At 39.1% G+C, this 14,006-nt stretch overlaps 1 protein-coding gene across 2 annotated transcripts in view; it reads left to right on the top strand.

The window, feature by feature from the left end:
* Positions 1–12,894, top strand: part of tfcp2 (transcription factor CP2) — a 119,503-nt gene extending 106,609 nt beyond the window's left edge. For both annotated transcript variants that reach the window (XM_073071125.1, XM_073071124.1), the window contains 2 exons: positions 2,161–2,212; positions 3,355–12,894. In XM_073071125.1, the coding sequence (XP_072927226.1) occupies positions 2,161–2,212; positions 3,355–3,392 (90 nt within the window). In that variant the 3' untranslated portion in view covers positions 3,393–12,894. The remainder of the gene's footprint in view (positions 1–2,160; positions 2,213–3,354) is intronic.
* The last annotated feature ends 1,112 nt before the right edge of the window (positions 12,895–14,006 follow it).

The raw sequence follows: 14,006 nt of genomic DNA, 5'->3' as shown, positions 1-14,006 counted from the left end.
CCTGCAGTTTGAAAAGGAGAAGCTAAAATCGGATGCAACAAGTGTTATAGTACAGTAAAGGAAATTACAGAGGCATGAAAGATGGGCTGGCCAAAGTTGATTGGAAGGGGACACTAGGAGGGATGACAGCAGAGCAAAGAATTCTAAATGGAGGCTGAGGCAACTGTGGCTGACAGGGAGATCAAAGCCAACATAAAAACAAAAGAGAGGGCATATAATATAGCAAAAAGTAGCAGGAAGGTAGAGGATAGGGAAGCTATAAAAATAACCAACAGAAGGCAACCTGAAAGAAATAGGTATGATTTTAGTTGCAGTGATGGGCATTTGGTTACAGAGCACAAAGGGGACATTTATGATATGGTGGAGACATGGTTGTCCAGGTAGCACAGATGTTGTTGACACAGTCCACAGGAGGGTACTACCCTTCTCCTCCATTGCAGCAGTCCGAGGTTTTGTGGTTTGATCTACCATCCATAACACACTCTCCTGCTTGTGGTACTCTCATGCAACTGGTGGCAATGCAACACATGTCCTTTCACTACTTCTCACCATCCAGGGACACAAATAGTCTTTCCAGGTGAAGCAGTGATTCACTTGAACTTCCAGTTTAGTGTAATCCATTTGATGCTCACAACAGTGTCTTTGCCACTTTGGAGAAACCATACATGTCTATGACTGCTTTGCAGAACACTGTTCAGTGAACAGGGATGACCTGACATCTCCTGAACTTTCTAAAGAACCCCAGTGTGGGCTTGAGCAGCACCTCATCTTCCATCTGGGCACGCAGCAGCCCTGTGGTGTCAATAATGAATTCAATTTCAGATAACCAGCCTTTCCTGTATGTGTCAAAACTGACCAATTCTAATGCAAACTTGTATCTCTGTAACATTAGTTTTTCTACCATAGAAGCTACCTGAACTGATTAATTTAATCTGTATTCTCTTTTATTTCAGATTTACAGCAACTGTTTGGTTCTACATGTCACAATTCCAGACTTTTCCCCCTACTGCCCTCTTTCATCTCTCTTTGTTTATACCTCCAAACAGATCAGCTACCATTTAGTAAGCATTCATCACCCTCCTCTCAGACAGCATTGACAGTGTTTGTCATCTGGACAACCTTGGTCTCCACTCCATTACATCACATTTCTCTCTTCTCTACACCCTTTCCCTCCAAGAAGCAGGTTTCTTTTTGCCCCTCTTCCAATTCTGCTGGAAGGTTATTGACCTGAAACATCCAGTGGCCTAGCTTCATTTCACTCTACATAAACAAAGCTCATTGTAGCTCATGTTTTCGGACTTCATATGTTTTGTTCCTTGGCTTCCCTTGATAGCAAACACTTCAGCCATTATGTACCTGCACCTCTGGAGTTCTTTTCATGCACTTATAACTGCACCCATCTTATTCTTAAAAACTTCTGGCACATCTTTTGATCAACATCTACTGGTTTACTGCCAGAAGCTTATGGTAGAATGGAATTCCTGCCATGCTACTATTTGCAGAACATGCATGCACAAAACAAATTATGAAAGCTTCACTTGTCGCCTACTTCAATGTCAAAAGCTGACTGATTTCTGAGCAAATGACCAAATGGATAGTAGAAAACATTCTGCATTACTGATGTGTTTAGCAGGAAAGAAGTCTGTTGAGGGTCATCCTATCTCTTGCTACTTCTGGGACATTCTCTAAATGTTTTCTCTTGATTTAACTGAACTACATATGGCAGGCAGATTGATACTGACTGTTGATTTTATGGCTGCCTTGTAGAAATGTTCTTGTTTCCTCCACACATCCTCTTAAACAGCTTTTGTGTGATCCCAAAACATGTGGAGGATGTGAAATAAATTATCCCAAAGGTGTGGTGTTGTCGTTTGTCTTTCATCACTAAGTGATGAGCATTCTCTAAAAACAAACATTTGCAGGGCTTTTTGAAAGGATCAATACTTAGTTTAAGATTGAAATTAGTTGGCAATTTATAAGACCAATTAGAGATCATGTTCATGCTCAGCTTGTGCCTATTTACATCACTATGCTATATATAACTCAGAAGGGTACAGTTCATCAGGTCCTCTGCATTCTTTGAATCTGGTGGGTAGTTCATTGATCATTTAATATTGGCCTTTTGAGGCATGTGTTATTTATTGTGTTTTGTTTTTCCAGATGATCCAAAACTTCCAGGATGAATCATGTTTTATACTCGATACCTTAAAAGGTAACTGTTACAGTACTGAAATTCCATCTTTTCAAGTTGAAATTGTTCAATATTCTGAGCTTCAGCTGAATATATAATTTCAGGTGTTTTATTCCCATTTTTAAAGATACTAGTGTACATGATGACAGGGTTTTCCCAGTCACTAAAAATCAGTGATCAACAATTAATTCTCACCATCACAGACAGGAAAAATATTGGAAGTTGAATTCTGTTCTAACTGGCTATATTGTTTGAGCTACTGGAAAAGCTTTGTGATATCTATCCATTTGCAGTTCTGCTTATAGGCTCTTGAATAAGAAAATAATTCTAGACTCAGTATTTGGGTTTCTGAGAATTCAGATACAAAAAGATAGCTATCTGTATAATTTGTTCAATAAGATAAGTGCAGATTTTGCTGTCAGCAGTGAAGGGCAGTGCTCACTCTGAAACCTGCCTACAAAGATTCCCTTTTTCTGAAGTGACTTGCCTTGATTGCATACGATGTACAAGAATATTCATACTGTCAAGCAAATGGAGCAATCACTCTAGATAAAGAACCCTTCGTTAAATTAGGAACTTTAAAACTGCAGATTGATAGCGCTTTTAATCCCTTGAAAGGAAAATAAAGATAGGCCGTGGATTAAGATAACTAAAACCTTTGTATTAAAAATAAAAACTTCATTGAGGTCTATTAAGTTATGTCACCTTGGAAAAGGTGGGTACAGAGCTCACCCCTTGGCAGTGAGGTTACTGAATAGAGGCCTCAGATGTAAGATAGAGTAAATGTTTAGAGTGGAGTTGAGGAAAATTCATCCATCAAATGAAAGGATCATGAGCAGTACAACTCTAGATAATTTTGCACAGGTTGTTTAAAGTATTCACTCGAGGGTGAATCGACTTGGATGTTATCAGTAAGCAGCCAAATCTGAATTTAACCTCTCATATTTTCAAAAATGTGCATGAGAGCATTATTCCTTGCTCACTCATCTTTAAATTAAATCCTTGCTTGAAAGGATAGTAGCAATCAAAACCCTCTTGCATTTGAAAACTACTAACGTGAATGCCTAATATACTTAGTTATCAGCAAGCACTATAAACTCAAAGTTTTTGGGAAACTGATAAATTATGTAATTTGTCTTTGCTTTTTCCATTTCTTTCAACAGCCGAGGGTTGTGACAGTTACCACATAATCCTCAAGTGAGCAATGTCCAAGGATAGCGTCTTCTGTGAATGACCTTACCCTTACGTTGTGGCTCCTACTCCTAGCAGCAAAATATTTACAACCCTTAAAGACTCAAGGATGTTGCTGTCTATCTTGGCACAGGACAAACCTTTATGCGATCGTGCACATAGTCAGCAGCCTGACAAAAGCGACCAACTTCTATTGAAGCAGGTTCTAAATTGTGGGCAAGAGGCTAGGTAGGGGAAAGAATAAAATGTGACAAATGAATGTGTGTTGTTCAACTTTGTACAAAATTGTTTCTGATAAGTGTGTTTGCTGCTGTTCTTGACTTTGGGTGGGATAAGGGAAGTATGCAGAAAGCATGTTGGTTTTTCATTCTTGATTTGCACCTTTTTTATATTTTATGTGCATCATCCTTAGTGCCTGGATGAAAAATACATTTTGACTGGTTCAGTTTTCTTCAAGGTTGCGGTTGAGCTCAGTTTAGTAAAGTTGTTTGCTGCAGATCTTGGATCGCAGCAGACTTCCAGATTTTATCATTCTTAATCCATGTTTGGTGCTGTTGTTAAACATTTTATGTGTAGTCCTGGTATGATTTGAAATCCACTTACTTCTTAGGGTATGCTGCTGATTATCGTATGTATTCACTTTGAAAGTAATGATATTAAAATATGGATTAATTTACTTATTTCATTTAAGTCTTACCTTCTAAGCTAAGATCCCAGTTGGTTATGTGCAAAATTTAGGAAGGTTTTTTAAGCAAAATATTTTTGAACATCAGTTTGGGAGAAGCTTCCTGTTCAAACAGTGCAATAACTCATCAAAGGATCCATTAGCAAAAAGTTGAATTTCAGTTGAAGTCCTAATCCAGTTGAACATTCATGAACAACAGTTTGTAAGTAGATGTTTTGAAAATCGAGGGTACAAGGTGGTCTGACATCTCTTGAATTTGCTTCCTCATGTCTTCCTCTCGTTCCCAAGCAATTGTGCACTTCCACCAATTCTAGGGAAGGTCTGGTCTGCCTCATTTTATATATGATTATTTTTGATCACTTCAAGAGCAGCTATGTTGGTATCCTGTCCTCTGCATAGTCCTACACAGTCAAGTGAATATCGAAAGAAGAAGGCAATAAGCTCGTCAAACAAAAGGACTTTTAACGTGAATAAAATCAAATTGGTTTTCGGTTAGCAGCAGTACTGGAACATGTGTATCAGTGTACTCTTGAACTTCAGTGTAGAGATTATATGTAAAAGGCTTTGGGGGACTATATAAATTAGGTCCACTTTCATAATTCAATGAATTCTTATTGTTATTACATAATGTGGTTGCAACAGTGTGGCAAAGCACCCAGTACAACTATCCAATGAAGCATTTGCTATATAAAACCCTGGACTTCCAGAAGAATCTGCTGCTTGACATAGAAAATCTTTACTTTGCATTCCCAACCCTGTGTTAGAGCTGCAGTCTTACTCTTTCCTGTTGGCACATCATCGGAGACTGAGCCTGGATTTTGTTAACGTGTTTGCTTATCAATGAGTTTGAATTGCTTTCTGGAATAGTTATTTCTGAGTTGTCAATGACATTTCTTGCAGAGGAAGAAATCTACACTGGTAAATCTGAGTATGTTAAAAGGAGAGGGGAGAGAAGAGAAGCATTTGTTTAATAGAAGCACTTCCAACTGAAAATGATCTTCCTTCACATAAACCAGTACTTTATTATGGAGGATATTTAGCCATCAATGGCCTGTGATACAGTAATATTTTCTATTGTGTTTTGGATATATTTAAAAAGTAGTATGTGGGATATGCTCGTCTTTGCAGACCATCTCCTCACTATAAATTTTGTGTATAATAATGAATTAAGTTGTACTAAAATATAGATCTGTTTCTTCAATAAGAACATGACTAAACCAAAGGTATAGTGTGTAGTCATAGGGAAGAGACTTGCCTTCCATTGAAACTCTCGAGCTAGTTTTGGAATCTCATCAGTTGAGTTTAGAAGTAAGATGATCACTGTCTTTTTCATTGCACAGTCACCCAACTACAGAAATAAAATGTGTCCCATTTTTAGTTATGAAGTAGATAGATGCTGGTGACTCGGTCATTGGTGAGGGTTGGTTGGAATTGAACAACATTTACAATCACTAGTCTGAGAATAGAATGTTCAGGATCAAGCAGTGGGAATTACAGTTATCATTAACACTCCATTCGGTTTTCTTCAAAGGAAATCTAGGAAAATCCAGCAGAAATGGTGAGGGACTGTCAGTGATTCAGTTGAAGGTCTTATTTGCCTGATTTGTCTGTATAGGGTAAATATAACCCTGGGACCTGTCGTTATAAGGGAGATCAAGGTGTGGTTAATGAGTCGTAGGAGTTGGACTGTCCTCTGCTACATGTAAGTTCAGATTTAAATATATTATTAATTAATTCAATCAAAATGGTATGGAAATAAAAATTTACCTCTGGTCATGAGGGATGAAATTTGTTTTGCTTGTTTTGTGGATTGGGTTTGAGAGGATCTTGTAGAATAATTATAATAATGTGGAGTTTTTTTAAATTTAAAAATGAGCATTTTAGTTGTGCCTTTAGTGCTATGGTGTGTTTACAGGTGGTGAATGGACCAGTAGATGTAATTGGAATTCTAATATTCAGAATTTGAGGGAGGACATTAGGGAAGAAAGTAGTCAGGCAATAACGACTAATGTTTTTTAAAAATTATTTTGACATGTAATGGTGTCCCAGCACAATACATGTTACCATTTTAAATATTTTTCCTGTGCAACAAAGTGTAAAACAAAAGCAGAGACTAAATGAAGGTTTGTTAACACAACCTAATGTGATTCATCAGTGAGTTTGCCCATCAATCCCTGTAATATTTTTTCAACATGTAATCCACAGTATGTACAATATGTTATATTAATCTAAATGGTAGTATTAATTCTCTAATTGCCTCTGGTTTATAGCTGTCAGGGGACCGTATAGAAATTCATCAAATAGGGAAAAATTTATTTTCCTTTGAAGTTATTTCATGTATACTACAAATTCAAAAGCTTTGATATCTGGACTATTACAAAGATGCCTATTGAAATATGATAAAGTTAAAGAGTATCCTTTTTGATTTCTTAAAAATAAACCACTTGATGCCACTTTAAAACAAAAGTCAGAAGAATGGAATAAGCAACAATAGCTCCTGAATAATCTCTCATTCAGTCCATGTGGCAATGCTATTTGGCAGAGAGGTGGAAAGGTGTAGTTAACAGGAGCCCTGACTTGTGAAACATGAGATCAGTGTTGCAGTTTGGCAGAAAGTATTAGAACGTTCCGTAGCTGGAAGATGAAAGGCTGAATTCTGCTCACACTGCTGGGATAAAATTGTCTTGAATTGTAGAGATTGGATACAGAATGAGTTTGGAGCAAACTTGACTTAGTTTGATTCTGATTTTAAAAGAGTCAACAAATGGTTTCTGCTGAATTAGTGCTGGCTTGGGAACTGTGCTTCTATCCTTTAATAGGTTTAAGATGGCACTAGTGATGCCCAGTGAATACTTATCAGCAGCAAAATACAAAACAAAGCAAACTACTAAACACCTTATTAATAATAATCACCGTTAACAATGGTGAGGCATGCAGAGGCAAGGCTAGGTGAGTGGTGGTGAAAGTGATGCGTGGCAAGTGGAGGCGGAAGCGAGGAAAGTCCCGATGTCTGATCGATTTAAGTGCTGGGCCAAATTGGAAAGGGTTGTCTACAGGCTGAATTATGGCAGCGGGGCCCAGGCCCCAGAGCTGACTGAGAGTGAGGTAAGACCCAATGTTTGGATAATTTAAGTGCCAGGCCAGATGGAGAAGGTCAGGGTGTCAGGATGGGATTGGTTCTACTCTGTGACATTTGCTAAGCTCTTCACTGAACTGAGGCTGTGGCCTGCTCTGGCTGCAATGATGCCTGGCTTTATGCCTTTCATAAAACTTTAGTTCTGAATACTATTTGCTTACTTTTATAGGTTGCAAGTTTTTTTTTCTCTCTGCACATTGGATGTTTGACAGTCTTTTTTTTCTGGGTTCTTTTGGGGTTTCTTTGTTTTGTTGCTGCCTGTAAGGAGACGAATCTCAAGGTTGCTTAATGTTTACATGCTTTGGTAATAAATAGAAACATAGAAAATAGGTGCAGGAGTAGGCCATTCGGCCCTTCGAGCCATTCAGTATGATCATGGCTGATCATCCAACTCAGAACCCTGTACCTGCTTTCTCTCCATACCCCCTGATCCCTTTAGCCACAAGGGCCATATCTAACACCCTCTTAAATATAGCCAATGAACCGGCCTCAACTGTTTCCTGTGGCAGAGAATTCCACAGATTCACCATTCTCTGTGTGAAGAAGTTTTTCCTCATCTTGGTCCTAAAAGGCTTCCCCTTTATCCTTAAACTGTGACCCCTCGTTCTGGACTTCCCCAACATCGGAAACAATCTTCCTGCATCTAGCCTGTCCAATCCCTTTAGAATTTTATACGTTTCAATAAGATCCCCCCTCAATCTTCTAAATTCCAGTGAGTATAAGCCTAGTCGATCCAGTCTTTCTTCATATGAAAGTCCTGCCATCCTAGGAATCAATCTGGTGAACCTTCTCTCTACTCCCTCTATGGCAAGAATGTCTTTCCTCAGATTAGGGGACCAAAACTGCACACAATATTCTAGGTGTGGTCTCACCAAGGCCTTGTACAACTGCAGTAGAACCTCCCTGCTCCTGTACTCAAATCCTTTTGCTATGAATGCCAACATACCATTTGCCTTTTTCACCGCCTGCCGTACCTGCATGCCCACCTTCAATGACTGGTGTACAATGACACCCAGGTCTCGTTGCATCTCCCCTTTTCCTAATCGGCCACCGTTCAGATAATAATCTGTTTTCCTGTTCTTGCAACCAAAGTGGATAACCTCACATTTATCCACATTAAATTGCATCTACCATGAATTTGCCCACTCACCTAACCTATCCAAGTCACCCTGCATCCTCTTAGCATCCTCCTCACAGCTAACACCGCCGCCCAGCTTCGTGTCATCCGCAAACTTGGAGATGCTGCATTTAATTCCCTCGTCTAAATCATTAATATATATTGTAAACAACTGGGGTCCCAGCACTGAGCCTTGCGGTACCCCACTAGTCACTGCCTGCCATTCTGAAAAGGTCCCGTTTACTCCCACTCTTTGCTTCCTGTCTGCCAACCAATTCTCTATCCACATCAATACCATACCCCCAATACCGTGTGCTTTAAGTTTGCACACTAATCTCCTGTGTGGGACCTTGTCAAAAATGTACTTTAAACTTCAATAGCGTTGTTAAGTCATGCAGCACAGAAATAGGCTCTTGAACGCATTGTGGGAATGCAGACCATCAAGCACTGATCTAAAGGAACAAACAAAGTGCTGGAGGAAATCAGCAGGTCAGGCAGCATCTATGGAGAGGAATGAACAGTTGACATTTTGGGCTGAGACACTTCTATTAATGCCATTTATCAACACTTTCATCAGGGCATGAAGTGCAACAGTCAAAGAAAATCGCATTGGCTACCGGACATGGCTTCACGTTCACTTGAAGCACACCTGTCCTTTTGCAAATAAACATGCTGACAGAGATGCTTTGAGCCTTGCAGTTGGAAGCTTTTCTTGTTTTCTTGTCAAATAGCAACTCCATTAAAATGATACAAAACCAAATGGAACTGCAGTCCTAAGTCAGAATTTTGTTCCACACTTTCATAACAGACCAAATAACAATCTCTATTAGATACTACTAACCAATGGAAATGTACTGCCTGCATCAAAACAGGCTGTTTCCTGCGATTGTATGGCATAGTTTTGTGACGACGTACAATAATTAATTCACAAATTATGAGTACTATTAAATGTGTTGTATTTAACCCCAGTCACATGCATTTGTAGGAAAGCTGTCCATTCTCTGCCTATTTTGGTTATGACTCCTTTCCCAAGGGAAAAACTTGTGCAAGTCTCTGCTAAGCTATTGTACACTAGGCCTATTTTATTTCATTTAACCCTTCCCTTTTGCAACTTCAAAGTGGATTTCTGGTTTGGTTGACTGTCACAGTAGTTTGGATTAAATTCTGTAATGGATTTTTGCATATTATCCAACATATTCCAAAATGTGCTTCTTTGGCATCTTTATTTAAAATTACTACTGTTTACTTTAATATCTTCACAGTTCTCATCTGACTTATTCCTCTGACTCATTAATTGATACCACTGGAGATCCTCTGGTTGTATCATTTTTAAATATAGCTGCAGCACATGACAGATAAGCAGCAGGTCACATTTATATTGACTTTTAGATGTAACCTACATGCTATAAATGACACAATGCAAAGGGAGAACCCGCTAATTGAGCAGATACAACTTCAACTCTGCAAATATTTGGATTAAAGACATTGTATGCCATGTCAGTAAAGGCAAATACAGAACTGAGTGCAACAATTAGTTTGTACAGTGAGCAGATTATTTAATTCTTGGGGCTGAATCTGGAGTTGAGTTGCTTAATGTGAGATAGACAATGTTTGGTAGCTCCTTGTGACCTCCCACCCTCAGCTTGTGTTCTGTACATTAGGCCCTGCTCACCACCCCCTCAAAACTAATCCAACATTTAATGAGCTTCTCCCAGCTCCACTTAAAGGCTCCATATAAAAGCCTCTGCTTTCAACCATTGCATCACCTTTGTCCTCTACTGCCCAGATAATTCCACTTTTTCCATAATCCACAGACTAATAGAAACAGAAAACCTACAGTACAATACAGGCCCTTCAGCCCATAAAGCTGTGCCGAACACGTCCTTACCTTAGAATTACCTAGGCTTACCCATAGCCCTCTATTTTTCTAAGCTCCATGTATCCATCCAGGAGTCTGTTAAAAGACCCTATCATTTGCCTCCACCGCCGGCAGACCACTCCATGCACTCACCACTCTCTGCGTAAAAAAAAAGTACCCCTGACTTCTCCTCTGTACCTACTTCCAAGCACCTTAAAACTATACCCTCTCATGATAGCCATTTCAGCCCTGGGAAAAAGCCTCTGACTATCCACATGATCAATGCCTCTCATTATCTTGTACACCTCTATCAAGTCACCTCTCATCCTCCGTCACTTCAAGGAGAAAAGGCCAAGTTCACTCAACCTATTCTCATAAGACATGCTTCCCAATCCAGGCAACAAGCACACATTTCCTGCTGTTCGCAAATCAGCTTTATATACACCAGCTCCCACATCTCTATTCTGCAAGACGCCAATTTACATCATTAATCTGCATTTGCTCTGGGTATTAAAGTATCTACCCTGCTTTAGCAAATACTCAAATCAAACCATGTGTAATAAGCAACATCAGCCCCAGGTATGATGAAAACACTTTACAATTAAGCTGGTATTTAGTTAAATAAAGAAGTTGGCTATTCAATGTTCTGAATGTTCATTAAAATTACTCAAGGAAAACTATAGTGAAAATTCTTTCAGCTTGGGGGTTGGGGTGGGGGGGCGGGCAGTCATATTTCAGCCACTGAGCATGCCAATTGCATGCAACTGTGGCCTGGCCCTTGTGCTGTAAACAGAAAGCCAGGAAGTTCTGTTCCTCCTCTTTATATACTCAACGATCCAGTGAAAATCTAGAAAAACTTCAGTACCACAACTAACTTGACTGAGAAATATATCAATGCCTTCCTAAAAATCCCAATATATCATTCATCCCCTCCCACAATATTGGGCAGCATCTATGATAATTCAGTTCACTTAGATTCAGAACCCATTTTGAGAGAGGAATTACCACTGAGACCATCTGATATATTTAGTCTGATTATATCCTTGTGTCAATTAACTGACAAATTTCACCTCAAAATAACATGATTAATATGCCATAAAACAAAATGTTGGAGTTAGGTTTGGATGCATCTGTGGAAAGAGAAGTGGATTACATTTCAGGTCAATGACCCTTCATCATAACTGACATTTCTGATGAAAGGCTATTGACCTGAGCCAACAACTGTTTCTCGCTCCACAGATGCTACCTGATCTACTAAGTCTTTCTAGCATTTTTATTTTAGATTTACAGCATATATAGTTACTTGATGTCCTAACAACCTTCAGAACTCTGCAAAACTGCAGATTTCAACATGAACCAACACGTATCCCCACTATTCATTTGTTTCCAAGATTCATCAGTGACCTCTAGCACAAGGGATGGAACACAAACTCAGAAATTTAGGAATGAGTTAGCAGGTAAGAGATAACTGCCAAGAGGTAGTTGCAACATTAAAAACTGAAAATAATCAGAAAAGGTGGTCCTATTCCATTATCTGCAACAGCTAGAGTTTCACACCTAGACACATTATTATAAACCCAAATATATAATAGCCTCTCAAACATCCCATTGTAGATGGTTGTAGTAGAAGGTTGCCTCTCTGACCGGAGGCCTGTGACTACTGGAGTGCCGCTAGGATCAGTGTGGGGTCTGTTGCTCTTTGCCATTGATATCAATGATCTGAACAGTAATGTGATTAACTGGATGAACAAATTTGCAGATGACACCAAGAATGGAGGTGTAGTGGACAGTGAGGAAGACTTATCAGCTTGCAACAAGATCTGGAAAAATGGCAGATGGAATTTAATGCAGACAAATGCGAGATGTTGCACTTCAGTAGGACCAACCAGGGTAGGTCATAGACAGTGAACAGTAGGGCACCGAGGAGTGCACTAGAACAGAGGGATCTGGGAACACAGGCCCATAATTCATTGAAAGTGGCATCACAGGTAGATAGGGTCGTAAAGAAAGCCTCTGGCACATTGGCCTTCTAAAACTCAAGGTATTGATTACAGGAGATGGGATGTTATGTTGAAGTTGTATAAGACATTGGTGAGGGCGGTTTTGGTCACTTACAGAAAATATGTAAATAAGGTTGAAAGAGTACAGAGAATGTTTGATGAGATGGGGATTGCTTATGCAGGGCTTGAGAACTGGGGAAGTAGGAGGGTCATCTCTGCAAAGGAGAAGTTTGGTTGTAGGAATCTTCATCAATTCATCCACTGGATTTCAGTGGACATCATCACATCTTCAAGGCAATCTAAGTGTGTGTTCAATTTGTATGGAGTTGCAGGGTTTAAGAGCCTGCAGAACACTGCTCTTAGTGGCAGTCTTTACAGCGATCATAAGCAGCCTGATCTTGTGGTTAAGCTCACTTCTTTCAATTTGTGATTTAAAATCATTTGTAGTATCGCAATATTAGGTATACTCTTTGATTTTACTTCAAGCACCTAGCCGAGTCTTCAATTCATGCATGGTAGATGTTTTATAACAGGAACTGTTTGGACTGGTTGTGAGCATGTGCAAAGTTACATAAAAATCCATTGGCAAGTTATGTAGCTAGAAATATACAAAAAAGTCAATTTTTAAATTAACAACTGTAATATGCTCTTCTACATTAACTCATAGATCAATTTTTTGTTGTACTTTCATTTAACCCAATAAACTTGAAAATGTTTGCCTCGTGTCTGGTACTCTCCTGTCTGGTACATAGATAAGGTCTCTGATTTCTGGCCTTGCACAAAAAGCTAATAGCTAAATAAACAGTTATATATATTCTACATGACATTAAATCTTCAAAGATAGCCCAGAGGTGAGATAAAATTTCACTATTCCATGCTTATTCCCGGGTGACTGTCAATGTTTACCCTCTCTAAATTTTCCCAACTCCTTCACCTTGTTACCTGCCTTGGGGTAAAGAAGCACATTTTATTTGCTTTCAATAGCTCTCCTGAATCTTCGCCTGTTTGTCCAATTCTCCCTTGCATGTAGCACTTGCATTTTAAATTGCCAAACTCCAACTCAATTGTGGGACCATGTGAACTGTCCATCTTCCTGGCCATTTAGAAGGGTAGGAAATATCAAGCCAAGAAATTAGAAGATTTAGGTTAAGACTGTTGTCAAATTTAAACTCCATTGTGTTTGAAAAAGATTGTAAAAGTCTAACTGCATTTATTTTTTAATATACACTTAGTGGCCACTTTATTAGATACCTCCAGTACCTAATGAAGTGGCCACTGAGTGTAAGTTCATGGTCTTCCGCTGTAGCCTATCACTTCAAGGTTCGATTTGTTATGCATTCAGAGATGCTCTTCTGCACACCACTGTTGTAATATGTGGTTATTTGATTTACTGTCGCCTTCCTGTCAGCTTGAACCAGTCTGGCCATTCTCCTCTGACTTCTCATTAACAAGGCATTTTCACCCACACAACTGCCAGTCACTGGATGCTTTTTGTTTTTCACACCATTCTCTGTAAACTCTAGAAACTGTTGTGCATAAAAATCCCATGAGATCAGATGTTTCAGAGATATTCAAACCACCCCATCTAGCACCAACAATCATTCTATGGTCAAAGTCACTTAGATCACATTTCTTCCCCATTCTAATGTTTGGTCTGAACAACAACAACTGAACCTCTTGACCATATCTGCATGCTTTTATACATTGAGTTGATGCCACATGATTGGCTCATTAGATATTTGCATTAATGAGCAGGTGTACAAGTGTATCTAATGAAGCTTCCACTGAGTGTTCAGTACTGTGCAAACATCTTAAGCACCCTAAATAT

This window comes from Hemitrygon akajei, chromosome 18 (assembly GCF_048418815.1).
Source record: "Hemitrygon akajei chromosome 18, sHemAka1.3, whole genome shotgun sequence".
Taxonomy (NCBI): Eukaryota; Metazoa; Chordata; class Chondrichthyes; order Myliobatiformes; family Dasyatidae; genus Hemitrygon; species Hemitrygon akajei.
The sequence above is the reverse complement of the archived record's forward strand: the minus strand, read 5'-3'. Positions and strand labels throughout refer to the sequence as shown.